Below are 24,500 nucleotides of genomic sequence, written 5' to 3' on the forward strand. Positions count from 1 at the left end.
TCGAGCCCAGTGTCCCTCAAAAATGTGCATATCAGTAGACTTGACAGACTCAGAATTCTCTGTTAAACTATGTTGTTGTTGCTCAGTGGAATTCTGTGCTGAAACTTTGTCTTTTGCACATGGGTTGGTCTTACCATCATCAGTTCTAGAGTCTGGGCTGATTATCTGCACCGAGTTCTCACTCTTTATGGCTTTTAGCGAATGCCAGTCCATATTTATGTTTCTAAACCACTCCCGGCCTAGTAGTGGTGGACCTCCATCCGGTAGCACATATAAGTCCATTATTTGACTTCCTTCGCCCTTGTTGGCCACTGCAACCTTTATTGTCCCGATGGGGTACACTCTCTGCCCCGTGTAGGTTGTCAATATAATCTCCGTATCCTGTAGGGGAATATGTTGGAATAACCTTCTGTAATCTTTCTTATTCATGACCGACAATGCCGATCCAGTGTCCAATTCCATTTTTACTTGGACTCCTTCTATCTGAAGAGTAACCCAAATTGTCTGGAGGTCTGCATCCTTACCAACGTTGAGTACCCTTAAGCTAGCCAGTTCAATACTGCTTAAGCCAGCCAGTTCATTACTGCTAGCGTCTGAATCGGACTCCTGTTCGGCCACCTTGTGTACTTTTGCGTATTTTCCTTGCGGTGACTTCTTGTTGCTGGTCTTCTTCCCTGACCTGCATACTCTAGCTATGTGTCCAAGCCTACCACAAGTTCTACATTCTTGGTTTTTAAACCAACACTGGTTCTGATCATGTGTTGTCTTTCCACAACGATAACATTTGCCAGAACTCACACCCAATTTGTGTGCACTGAGCTCCGGTGACCGTAGCTGCATTACTGCCGTACCTCTCGCTGCGGCTTCGTGTGCTGCTGCCATAGTGACCGCCTTCTCAAGCGTCAGCTCATTCTCCTCGAGCAGTCGCTTTTGTGTATCCTGTTTAAATAAACCACACACAAATTTGTCTCGTAGTGCATCTGTCAGTCCCGTTCCAAACTGGCAATATTTCGCTAATTTACGCAATTCCAGCAAATATTCAGCATTGCTTTCATGCTGTAGCTGCCATCTGTCGTAAAATTTAAATCGTTCCGCTAGCATCAGCGGCGTGGGGTTTAGATGATCTTTCAGGACAGTAACAATCTCATCGAACGTCTTATCCGCCGGTTCATCTGGTGATAACAGGTGTTTCAATTGCCCGTATGTCTTCGCACCCATTAAATTTAATAATGTTAGAGCTTTATCTTGGTCACGAATTTTATTGGCCTTACAATAATTTTTTACTCTTTCAACATATATGGCCCAATCTTCGAGGTCACTATCAAAGGTGCTAATATTCCCGTGTTTAGGCATTGTAGATTTGCAATTTCTCAGATTTTATTTTCTTTACTTGTTATCAAAGATGGCGGCTTCCCGCTCTTGCCGTCGTCCTCCGCCCACAAAATGGCGGTTTTCCCGCGCTTGGCGGTCTTCACCCGTCCCCCGACGCCGTCTCCCTTCAGCCCCCGAGTGCGGCCCTTATCTTCACCGCGATCGCCCGAGTGCGGCCCTTATCAGCGGATGCGATCGATGGCCCGGCTGCGCCTCGCACTTGAAAGCGGCCCGGCCCTTATCAGTGCTTGCGATCGATGGCCCGGCTGCGCCTCGCACTCCAAAGCCCTTATCTCCCGATCGCGATCGATGGCCCGCGCTGTGCACCGCGGCTCTCGCGCCTTCAATTTCTGCAGCCGCTGCTCTTTCAGCCCGAGTGCGGCCCTTATCGGTGGTTGCGATCGATGGCCCAGCTGCGCCCCTCACTTCAAAGCGGCACGGCCCTTATCTGCCGATCGCTATCGCCCTGTACCTCTGTCTTCCCCAGCACTGTCTTCTACTCCGGTTCACAAGCTGATGGAGGCTTCAGGGTCCTAATGCCTGTCGCTTCCAGTGGGGTGCTGTGGTTTGAAACCTCTCTTCAACCGTCGTGGAATAACTGCCGCAGGGTAAGAACCTGACTCGTCGCCAGTGTTAAGTCTGTGAATTATTTAGTTAATTAAGACACAGACTAATGAGTAACAATAAAAACAGGTCTTTACTGGTTGGAGGTAGGGACTATACTGAATACAAGATTACTGCACAGTGCTTATATACCGGTGTGTTCACCCCCGGTATTACGTCTACAGCAGCCTGAGAAAGTAGTACATCTCTTAAGGTGGAACAGGCTTAAGCTCTCTTAAGGTGGAACAGGTTACATACACAACAACTACCATAAGTTTTTGCCGAATTTGTCCACAATTCTGCATCACTGAATGCCCTACTACGAACGGGAGTAGCATGGAAATGGAGCGATGAATGTAAGCGGGCCTTTCAGAAGAGTAAGGACCTAATCACTTCAAGAGAAGTATTGGCTCACTACAACCCATCACTACCGATAAGACTGGCGTGTGATGCGTCTCCCTACGGCATTGGGGCGGTACTGTCACATAAATTCCTTGATGGTTCAGAGAGGCCGATAGCTTTTGCGTCACGCTCGTTAACTTCAGCTGAGCGTAACTATGCCCAGATTGACAGAGAGGCCCTCAGCCTGGTGTGGGGGGTGAAGAAGTTCAATCACTACCTGCACGGTCAGAAATTTACTCTACTAACTGATCATCAACCTCTCGTCTCCATTTTCAACCCTCAGAAGGGCGTACCGATAATGACGGCACAACGGCTACAGAGGTGGTCCCTTTTCCGAGGGGCACACCAATATGACATCGAGTACAAAGGAACTAAACAGCATGGGAATGCTGATGGATTGTCGCGCCTACCGTTGCCGACGGTGGAAGAAGAACTGGCAGTGGATCCAGTGGAGTTATTCCACTCGACTATAGTCGAATGTCTCCGTGACGAATGCAAACATAGAAAAGGAAACACGAAATGACCCGACACTCTCCTGGGTCTATGATTTAATGGTGAAGGAATGGCCAGCACATGGCGAACCACTGCTGCCAGCATTCTCACCGAGAAGAAAACAGCTGTCAGTGTGCAGAGGAACCTTGATGTGTGGATCCAGAGTAGTAATTCCACCCAAATTGAAGGATAGAGTGCTCAATGAGCTTCATGAGGGTCATCTGGGAGGGGTAAAAATGAAGAACTTAGCCAGAGCGTTTGTGTGGTGGCCGGGAATCGATAGAGAAATCGAAGAGATGACCAAGAGCTGTACAGGATGCCAGAAGGTCCAAAACGCCCCACCACAAGCCCCTCTACATCCATGGGAGTGGCCCTCATCTCCATGGCAAAGGGTGCACATTGATTTTGCTGGTCCCTTTATGGACTCGATGTTTTTAATTGCGGTGGACGCACATTCAAAGTGGCCAGAGGTAATAAAAATGTCAACCACCACAGAAAAAACTATCACAGTCTTACAAACCATATTCACCAGGAATGGGCTGCCTGAACAGATTTGCTCTGACAATGGACCACAGTTTGTGTCTGAAGAGTTCCGGAGGTTCTTAAAGAACAATGGTGTTAAGCATTACACATCCGCCCCATATCATCCAGCCGCTAATGGATTGGCCGAGAGGTTTGTTCAAACATTCAAGAAGGCTATCAAGGCAATGTGTAATGAAGATATACCCCTACAACACAAGGTGGATAACTTCTTGTTTTCCTACCGGAATGCGACACATGCGGTTACCAACCAAACTCCAGCCATGATGTTCTTCAATCGAAGACTACGATGCCGCTTGGATTTGGTTAAGCCAAACGTCAGAAGAGATGTGGAGAACAGGCAGTTTCAGAATATGAATGAAAGGCCGACCAGGAGTTTTAAGATAGGTCAACCAGTTTTGGCCCGGGACTACCGCACAGAGAAATGGCAGCCAGGAACAATCTGTACATGGCAAGGACCTCTAATGTATACCATGGACGTTGGAGAGAGCGTTGTAAGACGCTATGCTGACCAGATTCTAGAGTCACTGGAAAACGTCAACTCCACACCACGATCTGATACACCTGGCGATGAAACCGAAGTACCCATTGCATCTACCGCAGAATCAGTGATATTGGAAGCAGACGAACCAAACAACGACATTGATCCCGACTCAACCTTGCCAGAAGAACCTGATATCCCAAAGAGGCGTTATCCAGACTGAATCAGGAAGCCTCCTCAAAGACTGAACTTATAATTGCTTAACTTCAACCAATGTATCTAGCAACCGTAATTGTAATTGTAATTAGTTATTATTTAGTTGTTAAATGAATGTTATGTACTGTTTATCTAAAAGGGGAGGAATTGTTGTGTATGTCCCTTTAAGGGAATAACTGGTCTCAGACTGCAGTACCGGCAGTGACCACCCCTGTATAAAAGGCCCTAGCAGGCTTCTGTAGTTTCAGTTTCCAGGTTGTCTCCATTCAGTAAAGACTTGTTAAACCAACTCCTGCATTCCGTGTCTCCATTAACACACGGATCTAATAAGGATGACTTGCTTCCACATTAAAAATGAGTTCTCAGGTGACTGATGAGTCCAATGCGGGACCTACAGTCTCTATCACAGGTGGGGCAGACGGTGGTTGAAGGGGTGGGTGGGTGGGGTACTTGGGTTGACGTGCGCTCCTTGCGCTGCCTGCGCTTGGCTTCCGCTTGCTCCCGGCGAAGAGACTCCGAGTAGAGCGCTTGTTATGACAGTCTCGTATCGGGCATGCGGACAATGTGACCCGTCCATTGGAGCTGATTGAGCGTGGTCAAAGCTTCGATGCTGGCCTGAGCAAGAACACAGACATTGGTGCGCCTATCCTGCCAATGGATTTGCAGGATCTGTAAAAGTACAAGGCCTGGCAATGACAGATTAGTGTGCACCTCGATTTCAATGTGTCAATGTAACAAAGTAATGTGTTACGGTTGTGCCGTGTTAATCCCGCGATAAAACCTCTAAAAATAAATAATAGCTGGAAAGGAGAAGCAACAGACACTAAAACAGTATGATAGCAAAATACTGCGGATGCTGGAAATCTGAAATAACAACAGAAAAAGCAAGAAAAACTCAGCAGGCCAGGCAACATATCTGTAGAGAGAGAAACAGAGTCAACGTTTCAGGCACTAAAACAGGCCGTACTCCAAGTGTGTCTCACACCCTGTGTGGCTTATACGCACCCTGCGCGGCTTATACACTGCTGGCCTTTTGCTTTCCCGAGATTACGGTCGTTGGGCAACCAGGTGCGTGATTAGTTTGACTGAGCATGCGCAGACTGCCGCTGCTCAGCGCTGCTGGAGGCTGGAGCTCAGGGAGCCGGGCCTGCATCTCCATAGCAACAGGCTGTGAGTAGCGCAAACACAAGAGATGGTGGAAGCGCCGCGTAAGGACGCAGTTAAAAGCAAAAGGGCCACCTGTTTCCTTGTAGATTGAGGAGAAGGTGAAGGGGGCCCAGGCTGTGTCGCGGCTGGAAAGGATGTGAGGGGAGGGGGGGGAGGAATGAAGGCGGTGGGTGTGGGCCTTACTGGCAGCAGGTGAGGAAAGTTCGAAAAAATATGCTTTATCCCAGGACAGGCTTGTTGAGATGAGGCACAATTTATCTGAAATAACAACAGGAAGTGCTGGAAAAACTCAGCAGGCCAGGCAGCATCCGTGGAGAGAGAAACAGAGTTAACGTTTCAGGTCTGGGACCCTTCATCAGAACTGGAAAAAGCTGGAGATGTTACAGATATTAAGCAGGTGCAAAGACAGAGGGGAGGAAGGAATTGAAAGAACATCCTGTACTTTTGTAAGGGGCAGGAAAGATAAAATGTTGCAAATGGGAATGGCAAAAATCATACTGCATGAAAAATGGGGGCAGGGATAATTATCTGAAATTGTTGAACTCGATGTTGAGTCCGGAAGGTTGTAAAGTGCATAATCAAAAGATGATCTTTTATCTTTTTTGTTCATTGCTTGTGCTCTTCCTAGCTAGAAATAAAAAGCTGAAGGTTTTCGACAGACGAGGTTGCTGTGCCTTCAGGACTAGAAAATGAAGCATCTCGCCATGGTTTTATACCATGGACTGCTTAAACACTGCAATGCAGCTTAGTCTGGCTGGAGTGCTGCCAGTGGTGTGGCACCTCACAGGCCTCTACAGGCCTGGCTTTTTTTTTCCACCTCAGTTTAAATGTTATAACTATTATATCCTGAGTTTAACATTTTTATACTCTTCCCCTGTTTTCTCATTGCAAAGTGCTGGGTCACTTTTCACTCGACTTAGAGGGATAGAGTTAGATGAAGAGGGGTGGGAGGAGGCTCCTGTGGAGCATAAACACCGGCATGGACCAGTTATGCCCAATTCCTGAGCTGTAAATTTTATGTAATGCTACGACGAGGAAGATCAGTATTTAGAGAATTATAATTGAGGATGCTTAGGAACCAGAGTGTAATATCATAGTGTGATATAATGGCCCGTATTTTCCAATCCCTACGGGTGTGTACCCAGCTCGTGCATGCGCTGAAAACCAGCATTTCCGATCTGTCAAGAATCCTCTTGACAGATCGGACGCCTGCCCTGGAGAAGGGCCTCTGCGGGCGGAGAGTTCTGCTTTCTACAGAACCTCCGCCCGCTGAAAACCCTTAGAAATCTTATGCCTCGTAAAAGCAGGCGTAAGGCTTGCTTTTACCAGCATAAGTTTTTTTAAGTTTTTTTAAAAAAAATTCACTCATTTATAATTTTAAAATACTTTTTTAAAAAGGTAAGTTTATTTTTAGCCCTGTAAAAAACTTATATTTTTTTAAAATTAAATTTTTGTTTAAAATATTTAATTTAATGTAATTTTAACTCATTTTAAAAACATGATTTTTAAAAATTTATTTAATGTTTTGTGTTTTTGGGGTGATCTCCATTCATATATTTGGCGGGTCTATGTCAAAAGTATGAAGGGGGATTCCCTTCTCCTATTGGCTGGCCTGGGATACCTGGCATTTCGACTGTGGAGAGGCCCAGGATCGGAAATGTCTGGACCTCGGGAGCCCTCGGGTAAGTGCGTAGATTTTTTTTCCGATAGGCATCCGCACGCAGGAAGCCTCCTATCGGAAATTACGGGCCAATGTCATATCAAACTGTAACATAATGCATTATTGTGTGATATCAGTGTAATATTGTAATAAATTGTGGTGTAATATATTAAAATATTGTAGTATAATATAAAGTAAGGATGACTGGAGCAATATCATGGGAACACCGTCCCCTCCAAGTTCCCCAAGTCACCCACCATCCTGACGGGGACATATATCGTCATTCCTTCATGGTCACCGTTCTTTATTATCGCTGGGTAAATGTCCTAGAATTTCCTACCTAACATCTTCACCAGACGGACTTGTAGCGGTTCAAGGAGCAGGCCCACCACCACCTTCTCGGGGGTCCTAGGGTTGAGCAATACCAGCCTCGCCAGCGACACCCACATCCCCAGAACAAAATAATTTAAAACAACGACACGGGTAAATTCGCTGATCGGCCTGACGGTGTTGTAATCCGATCGCCGAGCTGCGGTCTCTTCGAGTTCAGCTCCCCACTGGGAGCTCCGGATCAGGGAACTTACCCTCTAGATAGAGTTTATTATAATACGTTGCAGTGTAATGGTGCAGTGAACTATAAAATTGGAGCATAATATCATGAAGTATTTGGACCATGAAACGTGTGAGGTGCTGGAGGGATCGGGTCTCTGAGTCATTGCTGCTGTCGTACCTCAGGGAACGTCCCGGGAGACACTACAGTTTCTCCAGGGATCTTTCTCTTCCCTCTTTCCTGGCACTAGCTAGCGTATGCTTTCATGGGCACTGGCTGCCCTCCAGCGCTTCACCCAGGAAGTCATTCCTCATGTGCAAAGCCAGGTAGTGAGTGTCAGTAGACTATACAGTATTGGGGGCACCAGCACCAAGTCCTCACCTGATGCCCACACACATGGGCAGTGTCCTAGGCCCAACCATCTTCAGCTGCTTCATCAATAACCTTCCCTCCAACATAAGGTCAGAAATGGGGATGTTCGCTGATGACTGCACAGTGTTCAGTGCCATTCACAACTCCTCAGATAATGAAGCAGTCCATGCCCGCATGCAACAAGACCTGGGCAACGTTCAGGCTTGGGCTGTTACGTGGCAGGTAACATTCGCGCCACAGAAGTGCCAGGCAATGACTATCTCCAACAAGCGAGAGACTAGCCACCTCCCCTTGACATTCAACGGTATTACCATCGCCGAATCCCCCTCCATCAACATTCTGGGGGTCACCATTGACCAGAAACTTAACTGGACCAGCCACATAAATACTATGGCAACAAGAGCAGGTCAGAGACTAGGTATTCTGCGGCGAGTGTCTCACCTGCTGACTCCCCAAAGCTTTTCCACCATCTACAAGGCACAAGTAAGGAGTGTGATGGAATACTCTCCACTTGCCTGGATGAGTGCAGCTCCAACAACACTCAAGAAGCTCGACACCATCCAGGACAAAGCAGCCCGCTTGATTGGCACCCCATCCACCACCTAAACATTCACTGCCTCCACCACCGGTGTACCGTGGCTGCAGTGTGTACCATCTACAAGATGCACTGCAGCAACTCGCCAAGGCTTCTTCGGCAGCACCTCCCAAACCCGTGACCTCTTCCACCTAGAAGGACAAGGGCAGCAGGCACATGGGAACACCACCACCTGCAAGTTCCCCTCCAATTCACACACCATCCTGACTTAGAAGTATATCGCCGATCCTTCATCATCGCTGGGTCAAAATCCTGGAACTCCCTCCCTAACAGCACTGTGGGAGCACCTTCACCACACGGACCGCAGCGGTTCAAGAAGGCGGCTCGCCACCACCTTCTTGAGGGCAATTAGGGATGGACAATAAATGCCGGCCTTGCCAGTGACACCCACATCCCGTATACGAATAAAAAAAAAAAAACATTCTTCCAACTGGGGAGTGTTCAGGGGCAAGAACTCTAACTGATCATTTTTTCCCTCTGCTAGCTGGAGGCACCAATTGTAACGCCCCGACCCCCATAAAAACGCAATAATTTTTTTTTAAGTCAATTTATTTGCTTCTGAATCTTTCACAGCTCTCCCCCTCTGTGGCCTAACTGAAGGCTGGTTGTTGACCATTTACTAGACCTCGGCCTCTCGCAGTGATATTCTTGACCAGTCACAGGAAGTAGGCTTCTGGTTTAGAAGCAGGCTGCCCTGTTTTTGAGCACTAGATTTTAACATTACTTTTCCATTTGCTTCTCTGTCTCATGATTCTAAGGTCCGTTGACAAAACTGAACCTGAGTAAATTGGCATCATCACAAACCGGAGGCACAGCCTTAAACTCAGAAGAGGGAAGGTGAACTCATATAGAGGGTGCTGAATATATTAACCAGACTGAGCATGGAGGCTGATTCAAGAGGGAACTAGATAGATATTTGGCAGAGGAAGGGCTTGAGAGGCATGAGGTAAAACGGTACTTGGTATCATTCAAATTTTGGGACCGATGGATGGACCTGGGTGGTCTTTTCTGGTCCTGTACTTCCCAATGTAACAATGATATTGAGGTGTAAATTATTAAGGTTATAAGATGTTCAATTAATTTTCATGATCTGCAAAGCAAACATCAGAAATAAAATCATGATCTTATCCCCCATCTTTTCGCTCTCTAGTTCTGGCAAACCCTAACCATGAGGTATAGGGTGTGAATCGACTTCCTCTTCAACCTCCCCCACCTCTCTCCGCCTCCCCCACCTCTCTCCGCCTCCCCCACCTCTCTCCCTATCAGGTGGAACCTCAGGATAGGTTTTCAACTTGCTGCCCAGGTGTAAAACTGGCGTTGGTGATTGGCCGCCCCGTTCTAGAACCCGCTCGATCTTCACTGCCATTGGAGGGCTGATCTGCAACAACAGTCCTACACCAGGGCGGCAAGTTGAAGGTTTCCCCCCATCTTCTGTCCCAACATTTCTTTCAGGCTCCAACTAAAGTTAAGTTTGATTTTAAACTAAAGATTGAGTAGTCTGGGGCTCTTTTCTCTAGACTGAGGGGGTGACAAGATAGAGGTCTTTAAGATGATGAAAGGGCTTGATGGGTAGACGTAGAGAAGATGTTTCCACTTGTGGGGAATCTAAACTAGGCGCCATAAATATAAAATAGTCACTAATAAATCCAGTAAGGAATTCAGAAGAAACTTCTTTACCCAGAGAGTGGTTAGAATGTGGAACTCGCTACCACAGGCAGTGGTTGAGGTGAATAGCACAGATGCCTTTGAGGGAAAGCTAGATGACATGAGGGAGAAGGATTAGAAGGTTATGTTGATGGGGTTAGATGAAGTAGAGCGGGAGGAGGCTCGGGTGGCGCAGAAACACTGGCATGGACCTGTTGGGCCGAATGGCCTGTTTCCATGTAATTCTACGTTCTGCTTCTGCTGCTTTAACCCAACATGTCAAGCCAAACAGTTCCACTGATGCCATATGCTACACTGCCCACTTTTTATCAAAATCTAAACTAGTCTCTCCGAAACATTCTTTACAGCTGAAGCGGACGCTCGACCGGAAGCCATTTTGAAACATGGCCGCCATAGCTGCTTTACCTGACCAGGTGCTGCTCAAAATCCTTTCCTATGTCCCTCCAAAAGAGTTGGTTTTTATCTGTAGGCTAGTCTGTCAACAGTGGAAGGAGCTCGTGAATGGACTAAACCTACAATTTCAAGATGAAGGTTTGTCGAAGGAAACTCAGCATATAAAGACGGCAGACTGGGACGCATTTTATTTTTGTACATCCATGAAAAACAATCTAATCAAGAACCCATGTGGAGAAGGTTTGTCCCAGAGACTTGTGGTACAGTAATGTGTGTTAGACTGCAGCAAGCTTGTTTTCTCTTTAAGTAAGTGTGTGTGCGTCCGTTGGTCCCAGTAGCTCCCAAGCTGGTATGGCATTGAAATATGGAGGGATCCATTGGAACGTAGGAGCAGGAGTAGGCCATTCAGCCCCTCGAGCCTGCTCCACCAGTCAGTTAGATCATGGTTGATCTGTACCTCAACTCCATTTATCCGCCTTAGCTAAAGATCCTTTGATACCCTTACCTAGCAAAAATCTATCAATCACAGTCTTGAAAGCTCCAATTGTCCCAGTATCCACAGCCTTTTGGGGGAGCGAATTCCAGATTTACACCACCCTTTGAATGAATAAGTGCTTCTTGATTTCCCTCCTCAATGGCCTGGCTCTAATTTGAAGATTGTGTCCTCTCGTTTTTGATTGCCCCGCCAGAGGAAATAGTTTCTCTGTATCCGCCCTATCAAATCCTTTGATCATCTTAAACACCACGATCAGATCACACCCCCGCAAATTGATCCCTTATTTATACTAAGCTATCCAATCTCATTCAGCATGGTAAAAGGAGCATTATAGTTGCCTTAGCAGCACCCCATTCCCCCTTGCAGGGAGGGGAAAGAAAGAACTTGCATTTATATAACGCCTTTCACGACCTCAGGATGTCCCAAATGTGCTTTACAGCCAATGAATTGCTTTTGAAGTGGAGTCACTGTTGTAATGTAGGAAACATGGTGACCAAATTGCGCACAGCAAGCTCCCACAAACAGCAATAAGATAATGACCAGATAATCTGTTTTAGTGATGTTGGTTGAAGGATAAATATTGGCCAGGACACTGGGGAGAACTCCCCTACTCTTCTTCGAAATAGTGCCAAGGCATCATTTAGGTTCACCTGAAAGGGCAGACAGGGCCTCGGTTTAACGTCTTATCCAAAAGACGGCACCTCTGACAGTGCAGCACTCCCTCAGTACTGCACTCAAGTGTCAGCCTGGACTATATGCTCAGAGTCTCTGGAGTGGGATTTGAACCCACTTCTTCTTAGGCAGTCCCTCGGAACTGAGGATGACTTGCTTCCACATTAAAAATGAGTTCTCAGGTGACTGATGAGTCCAATGCGGGACCTACAGTCTCTGTCACAGGTGGGGCAGACGGTGGTTGAAGGGGCGGGTGGGTGTGGTGCTTGGGTTGGCTTGCGCTGCTTGCACTTGGCTTCCGCTTGCTCCCGGCAAAGAGACTCGAGGTGTTCGGCGCCTTCCCGGCTGCTTCTCCTCCACTTTGTGCGGTCTTGGGCCAGGGATTCCCAGGTGTCGGTGGGGATGTTGCACTTTTTCAAGGAGGCTTTGAGGGTGTCCTTGAAGCATTTCCTCTGCCCACCTGGGGCTCTCTTGCCGTGCTGGAGCTCCGAGTAAAGCACTTGTTTTGGGAGTCTCGTATCGGGCATGCGGACAATGTGACCCATCCATCGGAGCTGATCGAGCGTGGTCAGAGCTTCGATGCTGGGGATGTTGGCCTGAGCGAGAACACTGACGTTGGTGCGCCTATCCTGCCAATGGATTTGCAAGATCTTGCGGAGGCAGTGTTGGTGGTACCTCTCCAGTGCTTTGAGGTGCCTGCTGTACATGGTCCATGTACAACCTAATGACTCAGAGGCGAGAGTGCTACCACTGAGCCACAGCTGACAAAAATGAGAAAAATCAGGCAGGATTTCTGTTCCCGATCGCTATCCAGCGTCCTCTGCTGGAACTGCTTATGTGTGGATGTTGGTTGAGGGCAGGATGGAGCTTGGCTTTGACGCGCCCCTCGGACTGGGTCTCGGTGTCCTTGCTCACAGAATGGCCATTGAGTGAGGTGCCAAAGACCTAGAAACCACATCCAGCACAAGTCCCCAACCTCGGGACAGGAGGTGAACTGGAAAGATTGGAAGGGAAAGAGAAACAAGTGAAAAGATAAATGCATCTCCTTAAAAGGAAATATATAGGTGTACAGCGAACAGATAGCATTCTCGAAATCTAAAAACTTATGACTGTCACAGGTTGTGGACAAATTATCCAAGTGATGTTTGGAGTAACAATTTATCTTTTCCAATTTCCACAGAAGAAATTAACTTCTGGGAACTCGTAGATAATGATGGAAATGGATGGAAAGTAGAAGATCTTCCAGGAGACAGTGGGAAGCCCTTTCCTAATCAAAACATCCAAAAATATTTTGTTACATCTTTCGAGTAAGAATTCCAAGAATATCCTGCAGGGGTCACTGGAGTTACTGTGTCTCCCTTGCTCCTTTTGTTTGATTTGCCCAGCTCTGTGGGTTCACCTTCGCCTGGTTCCACTGCAACCTGTCCGAACATAGCCAGTGCACTTACAGCACTGGCTTCTACTCACCCAGTGGCGGAGCCAGTGGAGGGAGTCGGGAGGTCATGATCCCCCCCCCAACCAATCATTTTGTGGTCGGCTGACGCGGCTTTGGAGGACCAACTCCGTTTCGCTCCCAGGAACCTCTGTCACCTGCCTTCAGCCTCCAGGTTCGGAGTAGATTACTCCGCATTCCTTAGTTTCCCTTCCTGCCAAGTCGGCCAAATCTTTGAATTTTGACCCATCCCAGTCGGCCAAATCTAGCTCGGCCACCGCAATCACCCCCCAAACAATCATCTCTAGAGTTCCCCAAAGATCTATCCTTAGCCCACTCCTCTTCCGTATCTTTATGCTGCCCATCGGTAACATTATCTGCTAGCGTGGGAGCAGCCTCCCTTGTCCACAGCACCACCTTTGTACTGTCAGGCAGTCTGTCCAGCAACAAATCATGGATGAGTCATCATTTCCTCCAGCCGCACATTGAGGAGACCGCACCATAAACTCTGCTCCCTTGCTACTGACTCCATTCCCCCTCCCCGGCCAGTCACTCGGATGAAACCTTGGCATCCTGCTTAACCCAGACCCTGCTGAGCTTCAAACCTCACATCCTATGCCATACTTTGACCTCTGCAGCATTGCCCAGCTCCACCCCTACCTCCGCCACAACTGCCACCATGCTTTTGCCACATCTAGACTCGCTTTCTCCAACGTTACAAAATCTGGCCTGACATGGACACTTTAAGAACATAAGAAATAGGAGCAGGAAAAGGCCAATCAGCCCCTCGAGCCTGCTCCGCCATTCAATAAGATCATGGCTGATCTGATCCTAACCGCCAATCTACTATCACAGAACCATCTCCTGAATCTAACAGAATTAGACACACGAAATAGGAGCAGGATCAGACTACACGGCCCCTGGGCCCGCTCCACTACCCACAGGGCCATGACCGATCCGAACCTAGACTCATGTCCAAATTCCTGCTCGCTCCCCGTAACCCTTAATTCCCTTTACTTCTAGGAAACTGTCTATTTCTGTTTTAAATTTATGTAATGATGTAGCTTCTACAGCTTTTTGGGGCAGCATATTCCATGGACCTACCACCCTCTGAGTGAAGTAGTTCCTCCTCATCTCAGTTTTGAAAGAACAGCCCTTATTCTAAGACTATGCCCCCTAGTTCTAGTTTCACCCATCATCGGGAACATCCTCCCCGCATCCACCCGATCCAACCCCTTCACAATCTTATATGTTTCAATAAGATCGCCTCTCATTCTTCTGAACTCCAATGAGTAGAGTCCCAATCTACTCAACCTCTCCTCACATGTCCATCCCCTCATCCCCAGGATTAACCGAGTGAACCTTCTTTGTACTGACTCGAGAGCAAGTATGTCTTTTCTTAAGTATGGACACCAAAACTGAACGCAGTATTCCAGGTGCAGTCTCACCAATACCTTGTACAACTGAAGCAATACCTCCCTATTTTTATATTCTATCCCCCTAGCAATGAAAGCCAACATTCCATTGGCCTTCTTAATCACTTGCTGCACCTGAATACTAACCTTTTGAGTTTCGTGCACCAGGACCCCCAGATCCCTTTGTACTTCAGTACTTTCCAGTTTCTTGCCATTAAGATAATAACTTGCTCTACGATTTTTCCTGCCAAAGTGCATAACCTCACACTTTCCAGTATTGTATTCCATCTGCCAAATCTCTGTCCACTTACTTAGCCTGTCTATGTCCCCTTGCAGGTTTTTTATGTCCTCCTCACTCACTACTTTCCCTCCCATCTTAGTATCATCTGCAAACTTTGATATGTTACACTCGGTCCCCTCCTCCAAATCGTTAATATAGATTGTAAAGAGTTGGGGACCCAGCACTGACCCCTGCGGAACACCGCTAGTTACTGATTGCCAGTCTGAGAATGAACCATTTATCCCAGCGCTCTGCCTCCTGTTAGATAGCCAATCCTCTATCCATGCCAGAATATTACCCCCAATCCCGTGATTTTTTATCTTAAGCAATAATCTTTTGTGTGGCACCTTGTCAAATGCCTTTTGGAAGTCTAAATACACTACGTCCACTGGTTCACCTTTATCCACCCTATATGTTACTTCCTCAAAGAACTCCAGCAAATTTTTCTGGAGTTCAGTGGCGTCGGTCAGTCCCATCAGCGGTCTGAGTGTTTTACTTGTGTTGGAGTTGTCTCGCACTGCCCTATATCTACTTGTATGGGGACTGTAACAGTAATATCCCATTGGGACCTGGGCCATGCCATGCACGTCATTCATGTGTACGTCTTCAATCTCTCCAAAGGTAGACTGAATGAACACTTGTTGAGATGAGGCCTGATACAAACCGATAAGCTGCTTTATGTCACAGTAAGGAGAACATATAGGGCAGTAGTCATAATTAGGCTCATTCATTTTTTTTAATTATTAATTCTCAGGATGTGGGCATCGCTGGCAAGGCCGGCATTTATTGCCCATCCCTCGTTGTCCTGACAAGGTGACAGTGGGCCTTCTTGTTGAACTTCTACAAATTCTTGTTGTTCTTTGCAGTGGTGTGATACAACTGAGTAGCTCACTGGGCCACTTCAGAGGGCAATTCTAAAGGGCATTAGTGAACCAGTTGGATTTTTCCGACAATCCAATGGCCACAGCTTCATGGTCACTTTTTTGGACTATTTCAGGATTCATTTTACCTGAATTCAAATTCTAAAAGTGCCACGATGTGATTTAAATTGAGGTCCTCTGGATTACTGGTCCAGTACTATAACCGCTACACTACCGTACCCATATTTCCCATCTGTGTGGCCCATGAAGACAGAAGCTTGAACATGCAGTCGCCAAGCAGTTGAAAGAGAAACTCTCATCTCGATAAATGAACTTGTTTTTACTTTTGGTTTGATCAAGGTGAGGGCTGTTAGTGCCCGAGATTGGAACACCTTTTCCAATTTTGTCAGCAGTGAGAACATCCAGGACAGGTATAAAAGAGTTAAATGCGGAGTAAAGCTTCATCCTCTCTGCCCCCTGTAACGTGCCTCAGCGTCAACCGCAGAGGAGCACCCCATAGCAGAACATTTTGCATTGATCCTGCTGGAATGCTTCATCACCCCGGGAAACAAATTTTAATTTGATTTAACAACAGAAAATGCTGGAAATACTCAGCAGGCCAGGCAGCATCTGTGGAGAGAGAAACCGAGTTAACGTTTCAGGTCTGGGACCCTTCATCAGAACTGGAAAAGGCGAGAGATGTAACATATTAAGCAGGTGCAGCGGCAGGGAAAGGGGTGGGGAGGGAGGGAGGAACATTCCGTGCTCGGGCAGGAGGCAGGGGAGATAAAATGTTGCAAATGGGGATGGCAAAATCATAAACCGCCTGAAAAATGGGGGCAGGGGTTATAAATTTGATTTGTTAAGTTTCCTTTCATTTTTGTTTGTTAGTTTTATTGGTTGTGCCCCTTTAAGAAGGGGCAGGGGGGGGGGGGTGCGCATGTTCCTCCTAATTAGTGATGGCAATTTCCATCAATTAAGTTTTAACCAAAAGAGTTGCATTGCTCCTGCTGACTGAGATTACCAATCAATGCTGAATTAGAGACAGCTGTAGGTCTTCCCCTTGCCTAGGAGGAACAGTTTTGAAATTGCCCATATTCAATTCGCATAGGATGCGTATCATAGAGTCATACAGCACAGAAAGAGGCCCTTTGGCCCATCGTGTCCGCCATCAGGCCCTGTCTAATCTAATCCCATTTTCCAGCATTTGGTCCGTAGCCTTGTATGCTGTGGCATTTCAAGTGCTCATCCAAATGCTTCTTGAATGTTGTGAGGGTTCCTGCCTCTACCACCCTTTTCAGGCAGTGAGTTCCAGATTCCAACCACCCTCTGGGTGAAAAAGTTTCTCCTCAAATCCCCTCTAAACCTCCTGCCCCTTACCTTGAATCTATGCCCCCTTGTTATTGACCCCTCTACTAAGGGGAAAAGTTCCTTTCTATCCACCCTATCTATGCCCCTCATAATTCTGTACACCTCAGTCGGGTCCCCTCTCAGCCTTCTCTGCTCCAAGGAAAACAACCCCAGCCTGTCCAGTCTTTCTTCATAGCTGAAGCACTCCAGCCCAGGTAACATCCTGGTAAATCTCTGCACCCTCCAAAGCAATCACATCCTTCCTATAGTGTGGCGACCAGAACTGCACACAGTACTCCAGCTGTGGCCTTACCAGCGTTTTGTACAGCTCCATCATAACCTCCCTGCTCTTATATTCTATGCCTCGGCTAATGAAGGCAAGTATCCCATATGCCTTTTTAACCACCTTATCCACCTGTTCTGCTGCCTTCAGGGATCTATGTACATGCACACCAAGGTCCCTCTGATCCTCTGTCTTTCCTAGGGTCTTACCATTCATTGTGTATTCCCTTGCCTTGTTAGTCCGTCCAAAATGCATCACCTCACACTTTTCAGGGTTAAATTCCATTTGCCACTGTTCCGCCCATCTGACCAACCCATCTATATCGTCATGTAGCCTGAGGCGTCCCGCCTCGCTATTTACCACCCCACCAATTTTCGTGTCATCTGCGAACTTACTGATCATACCTTTTACATTCACATCCAAATCATTAATGTAGACCACAAACAGCAAGGGACCCAGCACCGATCCCTGCGGTACCCCACTGGACACAGGCTTCCAGTCACAAAAACAACCTTCGACCATCACCCCTCTGCCTTCTGCCACTAAGCCAGTTTTGGATCCAATGTGCCACGGCACCCTGGATCCCATGGGCTCTTACCTTCCTGACCAGTCTCCTATGTGGGACTTTATCAAAAGCCTTACTGAAATCCATGTAAACCACATCCACTGCACCACCCTCATCCACACACCTAGTCACCCCCTCGAAAAATTCAATCAAATTGGTCAGACATGATCTTCCCTTGACAAAGCCATGCTGGCTATCCCTAATTAATCCCTGCCTCTCCAAGTGGAGACCAATTCTGTCCCTCAGAATTTTTTCCAATAATTTCCCTACCACTGATATCCTCTGTGATCGGTGGGCACCGCAGAGAACAAAGTGTCTAGCTGACACAGACAACGATATTATGATTTACATTCTAAGTTTCCTTTTTGGTTCAGATGATTCTATAAGTCGTGCCTTCTCACAAGGAGGACACTCGGATAATTGCTTTTCTGTCGATGACCCTGGGGCAACCCAATGTCACCCTTATTGGTCGCTCAAGAATAAGCATAGGACTTCAGAGGGGATTTACTAGAATGGGACCAGGGATGAGGGACTTCGGTTGCGTGGAGAGACTGGATAAGCTGGGATTGTTCTCCTTAGAGCAGAGAAGGTTCAGGTGAGATTTAATTATGGTCAAAATGATGAAGGGTTTTGATAAAGTTGATAGGGAGAAATTATTTCCACTGGCAGGAGGGCCGGTAACCAGAGGACACAGATTTAAGATAATTAGCAAAAGAACCAGAGGGGAGATTAGAGGTTTTTTTTATGCAGCGAGTTATGATGATCTGGAATGCACTGCCTGGAAGGGCGGTGAAAGCAGATTCAATAGTAACTTTCAAAAGGGAATTGGATAAATACTTCAAAAGTGAAAATTTGCAGGGCTACGGGGAAAGAGCAGGGGAGTGGGAATAATTGGAGAGCTCTTTCAAAGAGCCGGCACAGGCAGGATGGGCCGAATGACCTTCTGTGCTGTAAGATTTCATGATCCTAGGACCCTTATAACCAGCAGGTAGGGAAGACATTTAAACAGAAAATGCTGAAAATACTCAGCAAGTCAGGCAGCATCTGTAGAGAGAGAAACAGAGTTAATGTTTCAGGTCGATGACCCTTCGTCCGAACTGGAAAAAGATGGAGATGTAAAAGGTTTTTAAGCAAGGGCAGGGGCAGGGGGAGGGGAGGGAAGAACAAAGGGGAAGGTCTGTGATAGGATGGAAGGCAGGAGAGATTAAGACAAAAGGGATGATGGGGCAAGGCAAAAGGAGATGGTAATGGGACAAGTTAAGAAACAAAAGATGACTCTAGATGAAGTGTAAATGAGAATGGCAGAATCATCAACAGCTGCCTTGTGGGGAAAAAAATAGGGGCCGAGGTTATGATCTGAAATTGTTGAACTCGATGTTGAGTCCAGAAGGCTGTAAAGTGCCTAATCGAAAGATGAGGTGCTGTTCCTCGAGCTTACATTGAGCTCCAGCATTTTCTGTTTTTATTTCAGATTTCCAGCATCCGCAGTATTTTGCTTTTGTATTAGGGAAGACAGTTACTCGGGTGCCAGAGGTGAAGGCCGATGTCTAACCCAGACAGTCCCCATCTGTTCAGTCTCGGGTTTTGTGCTTGATGAGCCTGGGACAATTTTGACAGAAGTGCATGAACCAGTTGTTCAAACTCAGTCTTAAACAGCTGCACGCAATTAACTTCTGTTAACCAGCCACATAAATACTGTGGCAACAAGAGCAGGTCAGAGGCTAGGTATTCTGCGGCGAGTGTCTCACCTCCTGACTCCCCAAAGCCTTTCCACCATCTACAAGGCACAAGTAAGGAGTGTGATGGAATACTCTCCACTTGCCTGGATGAGTGCAGCTCCAACAACACTCAAGAAGCTCGACACCATCCAGGACAAAGCTGCCCGCTTGATTGGCACCCCATTCACCACCTTAAACATTCACTCCCCCCACCACCGGCGCACCGTGGCTGCAGTGTGTACCATCTACAAGATGCACTGCAGCAACTCGCCAAGGCTTCTACGGCAGCACCTCCCAAACCCGTGACCTCTTCCACCTAGAAAGACAAGGGCAGCAGGCGCATGGGAACACCACCACCTCCAAGTTCCCCTCCAAGTCACGCACCATCCTGACTTGGAAGTATATCGCCGATCCTTTGTCGTCGCTGGGTCAAAATCCTGGAACTCCCTCCCTAACAGCACTGGGAGTACCTTCACCACACGGACTGCAGCGGTTCAAGAAGGCAGCTCACCACCACCTCAAGGGCAACTAGGAATGGGCAATAAATGCTGGCCTTGCCAGCGATGCCCAGATCCCATAAACGAATAAAAAAAACCTGCTCTATGCAGCACTCCTATTAACAGCTGAGTTCAGTTGTATGTTTCCCTCTATTAGGTGGTGCCGAAAATCTCAGCTAACTAACCTGATCTCGGAAGGATTCGAGGCAGAGACACTGGACAATGTTCAACCTCCTATCACAGTGAAGGACTGGTAAGCAAGGTGGAAAGCACAATGACATTCAGTCACTTAAAATTGACTCATTTCACTCTGCATCTGAGTGAAACATCAATGGGATACATCTGTCTTTTTGCGCACATCATGGCATTGTACCATAGCTCAGTGGGTGAATGTATCGTATGCAATCGTGCTTTTCCGTGCATCCCAAGAACGTTCCAAGTTTGGTTGTTGGTCTGTTCTGAGTTAACAGATTTCAGCCTGGATAGCTACAATTGGCCGTCGCACGCTCGAGAGGAGAAACAATCGACCAGGGTTTCCTGGACCGGCGTGTGTGCAGGCATGATGTAAGGACAGGATTGGGTTTGACTATGGTGCGTTCCATAGCTGACTAACTTGGCGACACTCGCCGTCCAGCCACATCGGCAAGGATCCCTGAGGGTTACGGGCAGCTGTCGAGCTGTACCCCAGTCTGACTCATCGTCTTCAGGCAGGGGCAGGTGGGAGATTTGGAAAATAATCATAATTGTGTCCCGTGGCCCATCATTTCTCTATTTCAGTTTTGGTCAGTGTTAAATCTGCCAAACACTCCAGTTTTTCTCAAATTAACCACAAATTTGTGACACTGTATAAACAGGATTTGGTTGCTTATCAACTATTTACTCATCCTCATATGTATTACACAACCTGAATCCCATTCATTCTCATTAAACGGATTAGAGTTCACTCGAGTTTATGTACAGATAAGGGAGGCCAATCAGTTTTGTCTATAGCAGCTTTTCAGGAGGTGGGAGGAGAGGAGGGGGAGAGGCGGGGGAGATATTTATGGCCCCTAGTTTTGAATTTTCCACAGCTAGTGTTTCTAATATCTCTTGAATTATAATGTCTGTGTTGATGAATACACCACTTAATGCCTCAGTATAGCTACTGAGTTGCTCCCTGAAAGATACCGTCTATGATTTGCCCGCGAGGTATTGTTTCTTTTCATCCCCAGGTATGCAGGGAGGCACGACTCCGGTTTTGACTATGAACTACACGTCGAGCTTCTCTCTGAAGACATGAGCGTGATCCAGGAGTACAAGTCTGACATAATTCAGGTCCCACAGTGGAGTGACGCAGAATGGAAGGAGGTACATTAGACAGGCATGAAAACCAGCATCTCTCATTCACTAGTGAGGAAAGTTGTGGTTAAAGTGGAAGGGAAGCCAAAAGGGGAATACTTGCTGTTAAAACTGCTGCATTTAACACCTAGGATTTGCCAGAGGTTGACAGCTCTGGTTGACACCTCACCTAGGCTCGATATTTCTGTTGCCTTGGGACGTTTCATTACATTAGAGACACTATGGCCCGTGTTTTCCGATGCCTAGGGGTGTGTGCGCACTGTGTACACACCCGTAGGGACATCGGAAATGCCGGTTTCAGGTGTGCGAAGCGCATGTGCTGAAAACCGGCATTTCCGATCTGTCAAGAATCCTCTTGACAGATCGCACGCCTGCCCTGGAGAAGGGCCTCTGCAGGCGGAGAGTTCCGCTTTCTGCAGAACCTCCTGCTTTTACCAGCATAAGAGTTGAAAAAAGTAAAAAAAAAAAAAAAACATTTTTTCCACTCATTTATAATTTTTAAATACTTTTTAAAAAAGGTAAGTTTATTTTTAGCCCTGTAAAAAAAATATTTTTTTCAAAAAATTAAATTTTCGTTATTTAATTTATTGTAATTTTAACTCATTTTAAAAACATGATGGTTTTTTTTTAATATACAGTATTTAATGTTTTACTGTGCTTTTGGGGTGATGTCCATTTATATATTTGACGGGTCTATCCGTCAAAAGTATGAAAGGAGATTCCCTTCTGCTATTGGCTGGCCTGGCCCACGTGATCCCAGGGATGCTTGCGAACCGCCTGCGCCCCTGGGATACCTGGGCCCTGCGCATTTCGAGTATGGAGAGGCCCAGGATCGGAAGTGTCCGGACCTCGGGAGCCCTCAGGTAAGGGCGTAGATTTTTTTTCCGATAGGAGGCCTCCGCACGCAGGAAGCCTCCGATCGGAAATTACGGGCCATTCTATAAACTCAAGTTGTTGTTGAATGTGACTCCTCCCAATAAATCATTCAGTCATTATTTGCTTTGCTTTATTTGCAGATATCGAACACTTTCACAAACTATGGGCCTGGGGTTCGATATGTTAAGTTTACACACGGAGGAAAGGACGCACAGTTTTGGGGAGGATGGTACGGAGCCAGGATCACCAACAGCACCGTCACCGTGGAGCAATAACCTGGCCCCAAATCCAGCAGCCGATGCTTTTCGCAAGCAACTTTGCACTATTTTTATTTAGAGTGGCATGAACTATATTTCCCAGCAGGTCCCAGTACAAACGGTTTGTGTCATTGGACAAGGGGGTGGTCGGGCGGGGGGGTGGGGAGGGGAGGGGGAAAGCAGTTCATTTTATTAATGCTGTTTGTGCCAAAGGAAACAGATACCGGCCATGGTGTACGCAGATACCGGCCATGGTGTACGCAGATACCGGCCATGGTGTACGCAGATACCGGCCATGGTGTACGCAGATACCGGCCATGGTGTACGCAGATACCGGCCATGGTGTACGCAGATACCGGCCATGGTGTACGCAGTAGCCTGACAGAAGTAACGGCAGACAGTGGATCTAAGTTGGGGAATGCCAAAGAATATCCCCCACCCCCTCCCTTCCAAGCTCCCCTAACGAATGAATTCATATTGTCCTGCATTAAGTGCCAAGTGGAAGAATAGCTCGGGCAGATAGTCATTTATTTCATTCCACCTGATCACAGGCCCCATGAACACATGCACTATACAACACTGCCTTGCCTTATTGGTCTGCTCTGTTGAGATTAAAAGTACCGAACCAGGTGATGAATCGGTGAGACCCAATCACGAACCAACACCTCTGCAGCCAGAAGTTCTACTGTGTGAACAATTCCTATTTTTCCCCGTGTGCTGTCATTTATATCTGTGCTAGTTTTAATTTAGCAGGATGCTGGATGTCTTGAGACAACCCCATGTAGTCTGCCAATCAGTTTAGAAACATAGAACAATAGGAGCTGGAGTAGGCCATTCGAGCCTGCTCCGCCATTCAGTATGGTCATGGCTGATCCTCTATCTCAATACCATATTCCTGCTCTCTCCCCATACCCCTTGATGCCTTTTGTGTCTAGAAATCTATCTATCTCCTTCTTAAATATATTCAGTGACTTGGCCTCCACAGCCTTTGCCAGAGAAACAATGATTTGCAGTCCATTTCAAAGTCCATCACCAAGGTTATTGGGAGATGGGGTGTAGTCCAGTGCTTTAATTTGATTTGAACCACCATTATTGACCATAACACACTCCTTTGTCTTTACCAATGATCCTGTTAAATACAATTGGCAGACAATTACGATATGTATAAAATGTAATGCCTTAATTGCCAAGACTCCTTTTCCTAGTCGCTCTTCACAAAGTTTGCAAAATTCATTCTCTGATAGCACATTCCTTACAATCTCAAAATCTACCTTCTATCTGAGCCATAACCTTTGCATAGGTGACAATATGTTCTGCTGCATCAGGGAGAGGTACAGGGAGCACTAAGCTACCAGGGAAACATTGAAAGTTTAGCACGGATGTAGTTTTGCAAAATCCCTTTTCATGTGAAGCCGGGACCTCTAGTGGCTGGAGGAACTAATTGCAAGCTTTGGCGATGGACAGCAATAAACAATGCATTTTGGGGGAAACGTGGTACCGACACAAAACCAGTGTGTCTAGGTACAGGAATAAATGTCATTCACAGTAAATGGGAGCTACAACTTTGAAATGTATGCACACGTATGTAATGTGAATAAAATCAATGCCTAACTGATTGTCTGTATGGTGATGTGTTACAGTCAAATCCTGAATGTGAGATATTGAGTCATGAGCTGTGAACCTGAGGCTAAAAATATAAAGGAGGCTGTAAGTCACATAAACCACCATGGAGAGTTAAGTGGTGTTAATATATTCTGCTTCTTTTCCATTTTTATCCTCTTTTCACACCCCCTTCCTTCCCTCATTAAAACCAGGTTGATTTCCTGGTTTGATGATGGAGGAACAGGTGTAGGCCATTCAGCCCCTCGAACCTGTTCCGCCATTCACTGAAATCACGGCTAATCTGTATCTTAACTCCATCCACCCGCCTTGACTCCATATCCCTTAATACCCT

General features: G+C 46.8%; 1 protein-coding gene across 4 annotated transcripts; it reads left to right on the forward strand.

Moving 5' to 3' along the window:
• The first annotated feature begins 5,209 nt into the window (after window positions 1–5,209).
• Window positions 5,210–22,692, forward strand: LOC147100524 (F-box only protein 2-like). Of its 4 annotated transcripts, XM_085966863.1 has the most exons (7): window positions 5,433–6,954; window positions 9,208–9,395; window positions 10,462–10,747; window positions 12,856–12,982; window positions 20,233–20,328; window positions 21,287–21,422; window positions 22,430–22,692. In XM_085966863.1, exons 3-7 carry the CDS (start codon window positions 10,498–10,500, stop codon window positions 22,562–22,564), a joined length of 744 nt encoding a protein of 247 aa, XP_085822989.1. In that variant the 5' UTR covers window positions 5,433–6,954; window positions 9,208–9,395; window positions 10,462–10,497; the 3' UTR covers window positions 22,565–22,692. The 4 variants fall into 4 exon arrangements, with proteins under 4 accessions (XP_085822990.1, XP_085822989.1, XP_085822991.1 ...); XM_085966864.1 differs by lacking the exons at window positions 5,433–6,954; window positions 9,208–9,395 and adding an exon at window positions 5,210–5,275; XM_085966865.1 differs by lacking the exon at window positions 9,208–9,395.
• The last annotated feature ends 1,808 nt before the right edge of the window (window positions 22,693–24,500 follow it).

This window comes from Somniosus microcephalus, chromosome 25, assembly GCF_052327205.1.
Source record: "Somniosus microcephalus isolate GS21.2 chromosome 25, FLI_Smic_1.0, whole genome shotgun sequence".
NCBI classification, from domain to species: Eukaryota; Metazoa; Chordata; class Chondrichthyes; order Squaliformes; family Somniosidae; genus Somniosus; species Somniosus microcephalus.

What these genes read in the sequence shown, in the direction of transcription:
- LOC147100524 (XM_085966864.1), top strand. Translation starts at nt 10,498, where the DNA reads ATGGCCGCCATAGCTGCTTTACCTGACCAGGTGCTGCTCAAAATCCTT. An exon ending in CAAGAACCCATGTGGAGAAG is followed by an intron (nt 10,748 to 12,855) that starts GTTTGTCCCAGA and finishes CAATTTCCACAG; the next exon opens with AAGAAATTAACTTCTGGGAA. An exon ending in CCTATCACAGTGAAGGACTG is followed by an intron (nt 20,329 to 21,286) that starts GTAAGCAAGGTG and finishes TTTCATCCCCAG; the next exon opens with GTATGCAGGGAGGCACGACT.